Here is a 7,772-nt window from a genome sequence, read left to right on the forward strand (position 1 = left end):
TATATATATATTTTTAATTTTTTTTTATTTATTTTTTTTATTTTTTCATAAGTAATAGTCCTGCATTCAACCATTTTGCAAACTGAATATACAGAAGAATTAATGGATATATGTACCAAACCTATTGAAAACAAATGTACTCATTATGTAAACTTGCTCCTTTTCAGAGTGTTAAACTTTAGTATCAGTCTACAGACTATTACAAAACAGCATTGTGGCTGACAAGGTCTTGGTTGGTTGGGGTCTTTTCTACATCTAACCCATTTTAACCTTTTTCTTTCTCTGATCCCTGTCCTCAGATTGATACCTTGGCAGCCGAGTATCCATCCATGACCAACTACCTGTATTGTACCTATCATGGTCAGGTATGGACTCTGCCAACAGAGAGAATACATATTAAAGTACCATTAGGATGTACATTATTTAGCCAGTCCAAATGTGTCTGATTGAAAATACATTTAAATTTAAATTTGTTATGAAAATGACGAGTAATATTAATTGTAAGATGGCTGTTTTTGCTGTGCTATAGAATTATTGATGTCCACAAGAGTGCATTGTCAACAATGTTTTTATCAATTTTTCCAATCCTACAGGAGAATGACCTGGACTTTAAAGACCAGGGCATTATGGTTCTTGGTTGTGGGCCCTATCACATTGGTGAGCTCAACAACAAGCTTTCATACCGTTTTCATTTTCAAGCTTTGCTAATTATATTAATATGCAGTTTAATATTTGTTATGCTGACTTTGTGAACTGCTGTTTATGGCTAACGGTCTCAAATTTGTCAACCGTTTGATCCACCAGGGAGCAGCGTTGAGTTCGACTGGTGTGCGGTGTCGAGCATCAGAGCTTTGAGACAGATGGGTAAGAAGACGGTGGTGGTAAACCACAACCCCGAGACGGTCAGCACCGACTTCGACGAATGTGACCGCCTTTACTTCGAGGAGTTAACCCTGGAACGCATCCTTGACATCTCCCAACAGGAGGTTCGGACACGCATGCAAACACGCCATTTTGAACTTGACAAAATTCAATCAAAATATACAAATGACCTATATGCCTCTTCATTTTTTTTATCATGGAATATAAAGTTGTATTGGTAGGTGATGGAATTCTTCAACTCTCCACTGAAAACTCTACAAACACTACAACTACCATTGATGTACCACTGATATATTATCAATGTTCAATGATCTACACCCACTTAGGTTATCCTGTTCTGGGTTGCTGGGCCTATCCCAGCATGCATTAGGAGAGACGCAGGGCACCCTGGACAGGTCTCCAATCTATCAAAAGGTTATATCAGTGCTAATAACTACTTATATATTCATGTGTATTGAGTGGAATCTGGTTGAAATATTGCATTGCAATCAATGTAAGACCTCCCCTAGGCAGAGTAGTAATGATCAATTACAGAATACATATATAATAAACGAAATCAATCATGTCAACGTATTTAGGAACACTAGTCGAATTTAAATAAAAAAAGTGATATTTACCAAATATCTCCGTTGAGTAAATGTATGGGTCCAAGACTCGCAGCATGCATGCACATTGACTTGTTTTCAAGTGACTGTACTGCTCAAGAGTAATTATTTCTTATAAAAAGTAGAAATAAAACATTAACAGCGTGACTGATATGGAGTTTCCCCCAGAGCAAACGAGCAAATTAAAAAATCTTTATGTTGATTCATATTTATATATAAACGTGTTAAGCATGCAGCTTTTCCCGCCTTCTCCTCCAGGATGTTCTTGGCCATTTAAAGGCGCCAAAACGAAACCCCTCTCACTCTCTGTCAAACAGAAACTGGGAAATTAGTCCTAATTGGGACACTTATTATGCAGCTCTATCTGCTCACCTAAGGTGAGCTGGTGTTTCACGGGTTTTTGAGGTTTGCTGACCTCTCTGTGTGACTCTCGGTACACATGGTTGTGCTTTCTGAAAGGTTTTATGGATAACTCTATTCTTAGGTGGTGATTTCAAATCACTGAGAGGCTTTTGGGTTGTTTTATGAGGTTGATTTGAACAAAAACTGTGCAAAAGCCTCCTGCATACTTAATTACGACTAACTTACCGTCAAAGATGTGTTTCAATATAGTAATAGATTTCTAGCCTCCCAAGATGTATATCGAAAATAATTTTAATTAAGTGGTGATTTGACATATATGGCCATGCTTGACACATTAGCATGTTCAAAATGATATGTAATTCCCATCTTATTGCCCAAAGCTACTGTTTAGTATGCATGGACCAAAGTCGCTCAAGGGCATGAATAGCTGCTATTTCCCCTGATATTTTCTATGTATATATGTTTATTAATATCTGTGTGTTTGTGTTGTGTGTTTGCGTACTTATATCCACTGACTTTCCTTTGCAGAGGCATTGTAATCCACTTAAAGTCACGACGGGGTCAGAGTGTGATTAAGTGTTTGTTTGTTCAGGGCGATAGCATTAACGTCAATCCATCTCTCGCTGCTACGGTCCCCTCTTGGTGTGTGTGTGTGTGTGTGTGTGTGTGTGTGTGTGTGTGATAAATACGGCATTAGAGCGTGGCGATAAACCCTGGACGGGAGAGCAGGCCCATGAATAATGAAGAGATACAACCTGGCATTGCCATGGAAACAGCATCTCCCCCTGGATCAGCTAGACAGGAAAAGGGGCTGCGTGCTGTTATTAAAGGAGCACACATGCGTCTTCACACACACACACACTGTCCCTAGTGATAACTAAACCCATGGAACGACCAAGATCAACAGTTCTTGTTTGTCTCATATTTTCTCTATGTGATCAGTGGCCAGAATAATTGGAAGCGGCCGCAGGTTTCAGACAGTTAATCTTGGCTGATAGGCCTGTGGAGGTCCCAGACTTGACGGAGTATCTTCGCTGCTCCTGTCCTTTTCTTCCCCCCTCCACTTCCTATTCTTTTATTCTACCTGCTGTTTTTATCCTGTTTTCTATCTCACACATTCTTCTCTTTCCATCCCCTCCTCTCCAGGGTTGCTCTGGCAGCATTGTGTCAGTCGGAGGCCAGATCCCCAACAACCTCGCCGTCCCGTTGCATCTCAATGTGGTGAAGATTCTGGGGACGAGCCCCCTGCAGATCGACCGGGCTGAGGAACGCTCCGTCTTCTCAAGTATACTAGATGACCTCGGGGTGGCCCAAGCCCCATGGAGGGCCGTCAGCTCCCTGGTGAGAAATAAATAAATAATGGATGTATTATAGAATGCTATTTTGGGATATGCGTTGTGACCATATGCTGAGAAAGAAGAAAGGGGCGTGAGTATTGTGGAATGGGACCTGAGCATACAGGAGCCTCTAAGTGTCACAGTATTACTCTTGCTCTAAGATAACACTCCAGTAAGCTCTCTATGGGGGTGGAAAAGTTGTGTTTTTCTGGTTTATTATAATATTTTGAATCATGTATTTGACCACTCCACATCCACGCCAAACACGCATAATATTATCTTTAGTTACAGCCCTACAGCATCACACCTTTCCCTACAGAGAAACTGGTTGAACTTTCTTCCTCTTAAGGGCATTGTGCCCCCAACTTACTGTCTTGTTGAGCACTTTTCTTGTGTTTGGCCCTCTCAAACCAGCTGTCGGCTACATCAGAGCGAAGCACTGGCAGGCCCCTCTGTGGAACACGTGGAGCACTGGATTGTGTCAGCCGTCAGAGCTGAAATATGTCTCTTCCATTACCGTTGTATTCAGTTACCACTGAGGAGCGATTATCCGTTACAAACAGATAAAGTTCTGTGTCTCTCCAGAGTCTACCTACGTATTCTATTTCCCTGCCGAGCTCGAAGAAACAGTTTGTTTTTATTGGGCTGAAATAACTCCAGTAGAGCCGTGGGGGGTGGTTCTCTGGGAGGCTATTTTGTGTTTGTTAATGGTATCCCACCTGGCGAGTGAACAGTGGATAATGATAGCGAGACAGAGGCTAGACCTGCGAGATGGATAAGAGAGAGCGATGATGATAATGGGGATGCTGAGGAGGACAGGGGGTCTTTGACTGCGAGACTCCTTCCATGACTCGTACTCTTTCTTCTCTCATTCGTTATGTGTACTGAAAGGAAGAAAAGAAAATCTAAAGGGAGTTGACTTGAAGCCCCACGCTCTGGCTGTTATTTGAGCACTTATACGCTCTCTGTTCTTGGCTGACATGGGAGTACACCTTTCCTTCCAGAAGCCTAAAAAAATGTGTGTAGTTGAATTTAAATTGGACTTTCTGTACGAGAGGGTTTGTTACAAGGACGAGCGCAAACACACACACCCTTGATTTGATATTGATTCTTTGTTTTGTCTCAAGTGACTTTAATCATGCAATGTTCTAACATTACATGAATTCATTGATGATGAATACACAGAGTTGCATAAAGATTGAAAAACTAAACAAAGCTCAGGTTAAAGACTGGTGATGGAGCTTTCCGGGCCATAGATCATTTTTTAGAATGTTATTTCTTCTTTTATTTGCCTAAAAAAATGATTTGTACGTTAGTGACTAAGTCTTGGAGCAATCAAATGTGTTTACTTTTCCCCCATTTCTTTCAACAGTTAGAACTTCTTTCTTTGTCCCGTGTTTCCTTGTATATTTTAAGTGATAACTGCAAAATCTTTGTTTAAAACTTAACCTTAAACGTGTTAAGTTGCTCCAAATTGTGGCAGACCATTCTGGAGGAATCGCTATCGTGACAAATAAAGCTTCCAACATCTGCTGTGCTTTTCTCTCCCTTCACAGGAAGATGCCATCAACTTCGCCAACCACGTGGGCTATCCCTGTCTGCTGCGGCCCTCCTATGTTCTCAGGTACATTTTAAAGACACGTCAGCCAACATACTTTGAATTTGCTGTGGATTTGATAATCATACATGTTTCAGTAAACTCCTAATCAGGACTGCACTGGCCGACTCACACCTTAATCAATAACAAGCACATTTTAGCTTTTGAATAACATTTAGTATGAAATGCATACTTGTCTTGTCTTCAATTGCTAGCCAATACAGTGTATTAAGAAATACAGGGAAGAAGACAGTGTTTGCCTGGTTGGCTGAGTTATGTAAGAAAAAAACCCACATTACTCTCCTAATAGCTAATTCACAGACTTATTGCTAACTAAGTGAAATACAATTTTAGTTATGATGATTAATGAACTTTACTACAATTACAGCCCGTTCAATCTTGTAGTGACACTTTTGTCCAGCAGATGTCGTGATGAGACCCTGTATTCAGAAGGGCTTTGGCTCTGAGCAGAAACTTGTTTAATTAAGAGAGTTTTGGACTTTATATTGTTTTACATGCGAGCCGTAATGTTGGTTTTGAAAGTGATTCTGTCTGTGCTTGATTAGCACTGAGTGTCATGCACTAGGTCACATTAAACCAAATTTTAAAGTCATTTAATTCAGCAAAATGATAGCCACCAGTATTTAATGTTCCCACTTGACCTCAATGTAGCAATAATAATACCATTTATAATATAGAGTTTATTAATAACACATATTTGTTAACATTTGCAATTTAAATTTCTTCCACCTACTATATGTTGACCTCTGTCGGATACTGTTAATTAGAAAGATGAGCCTCTCCTTTCCTTTCCTCTCCTTTCCTCCTCTCTCCCTCCTCTCTCTTCTCTTCTCTTCTCCTCTCCCCTCTTCTCCTTTCCTCTCCTCTCATTTCCTCTCCTCTCAGCATTAGCGTAGGGTGAACTCACTCTGATCCTCTCCCATCCCCGAAGCGTTTTTGACTCTTTCCACTTGACATACTTGTTAATGGTTTTTGAATGTTCTTCTCAGCCTCAGTACATATGCACAAACTCACAATTTCCACACCAAACACTCCTTGTCAGATTCATGAGTCATATTTTTATAACTGTAAAACACACACACACCAAAACTCACAAAGTTTGAAGTATTTGGCCCTAAAATATATTCACGTCATACTTCACGATCTTTATCTTATTTGCATACTTAAATCCATCATGCCTTTTGGTTCTCGAAATGTATTTGTACATCATAAAGTATATTTGCGGTGAAGTGCCGACACTGCTAGATATGGCTGTAGAATGATATGCACGAGCAATCGGACAGATAAAATGTCAAAACCAGAAACTAGTTTGAAAACTAAGCAACTTCTTTATAAGTAAAAGGGTTTCCAAAATGTCTATCCATAGTTTAAACATTTTGAAAATGTCTAATTTCTTCACTTCACAAAGTGCCGTGGAAAATTAAAATGAGAAATATTTCTTAGGAATTCCTATGTGTGTGAAAGCAAGCCTTTGTGGGCGAGAAATGTTCCAATCTGACTTTAGTAATAAACCCAAGCGTGAAACTGCCTCACTCACTTTAATAATCGAGTGAATGCATTGTCAACTCATTGCTTTAGAATTGTCGTAACTGTTGAATTTCCCTTCACACTGGGGATTCTTTTAGGTGTTGGGTATGTGTGGGGTTGAATTGGAAACATAATTTGGTGGTGAAAAAATGTGTTTGACCATTGGGCCGGTCAATAATATTTGTTGAGACGGACCAAACAATGACGTGTACCCGATTGCTTTTCATTTAAAAATCTTTTGACCATTGGCGGTACCATTAGCGATAGCAATGCAAAGATAAACTCTGTCCCACTCTGTCTAATTTTAGATCTAGTGTTTGATTTGCAGTTCTTTTAAACTTTGCCCTCATTTTTCAGAGCACAGAGATGAAACAAGTGGTCAGTCTAATTGAACATAAGACAGTAATACTTGTTCTAAACTCAAGTGATTTCCAAAAGTCACTACTTGTCATCGTCCATTGGCCTTAAAATATAAACGAGATTAACACAGTTAAGTTGTGTTCCAACTAATACCATCACTACAATCAACACCACAAACGCTGTCGCTGCTACTGCTAAAATAGTATAAGCCGAACGGATTGAGTAAAAACACATTTCTGTATCATAATTATATTCTTATTCATGGCTTTCCATAGAGTGCTGACTCATTTTTGTCAAGGATCAGCACCGGGCCAACATAAAAACTTTATTTTATTTGTAATAGCACATGCAGAATTGCATAAATATCTAATGATGGAATTGATTTGAAAATTCAGAGAACAGTCGTACAGAAACTAGGTGGCATCTGAGTCTAGGATATGCATGAATGTAAATGCAAAATGCATTTTCAATCGATATTAATTTTGGGGGTTGGACATATGTCTGCCGATGAGCAACAAACAGCTAAGGAATAAAGATCTGACCGAAGCATGTGGCCTTTCTCTGTCCTGTCCTTTTTCAAACGGGAGGAAAGCCCGGCTAGCAGTCTAAAATCAAAAACAACAACCACAATAAAACTGAATCTATTGTTTTTTTAATGACTAAGTTCTGAACTCGTTTTCAAGAGCCTGGAGTGCTTTTCGACCTAAATAGCTGTTCTCTCTCTCTCTCTCCTTAATTTGACTGTTTCTAGACCTTGTTCCCGATGGTAATAGTGATGCAACGGAGAAATAATGAGTGTTTTGAACGATCATTTGAAGCTTGTATGTTCACCTGTTTGCTTCCTTCTCTTCCTCTACTGTGGCCTATTGTTTTCTCTCTCCCTTACTCTTCTTCTCACTCTCTCTTTCTCTCTCCTGCTTGCATCTCACCAGTGGTTCTGCAATGAATGTTGCATATGGAGACGAGGAGATGAAACGCTTCCTGGAGGAGGCCTCTCAGGTGTCCCAGGTGAGAGCAGTGTTAAGTGTGTGTATGTGTGTGTGTGTGTGTGTGTGTGTGTGTGTGTGTGTGTGTGTGTGT

The 7,772-nt window shown here is 39.9% G+C and overlaps 1 protein-coding gene across 1 annotated transcript in view; it reads left to right on the forward strand.

Annotated features, from left to right (window-relative positions):
- cps1 (carbamoyl-phosphate synthase 1, mitochondrial) overlaps nt 1–7,772 on the forward strand; it is a 43,264-nt gene that overhangs the window by 19,776 nt on the left and 15,716 nt on the right. The window contains exons 23-28 of the mRNA XM_031858738.1: nt 300–365; nt 594–657; nt 805–986; nt 2,997–3,191; nt 4,744–4,811; nt 7,625–7,700. Coding sequence (XP_031714598.1) covers nt 300–365; nt 594–657; nt 805–986; nt 2,997–3,191; nt 4,744–4,811; nt 7,625–7,700 — 651 coding nt within the window. The remainder of the gene's footprint in view (nt 1–299; nt 366–593; nt 658–804; nt 987–2,996; nt 3,192–4,743; nt 4,812–7,624; nt 7,701–7,772) is intronic.

This window comes from Anarrhichthys ocellatus, unplaced genomic scaffold, assembly GCF_004355925.1.
Source record: "Anarrhichthys ocellatus isolate YVR2014 unplaced genomic scaffold, GSC_Weel_1.0 scaffold20, whole genome shotgun sequence".
Classification (NCBI taxonomy): Eukaryota; Metazoa; Chordata; class Actinopteri; order Perciformes; family Anarhichadidae; genus Anarrhichthys; species Anarrhichthys ocellatus.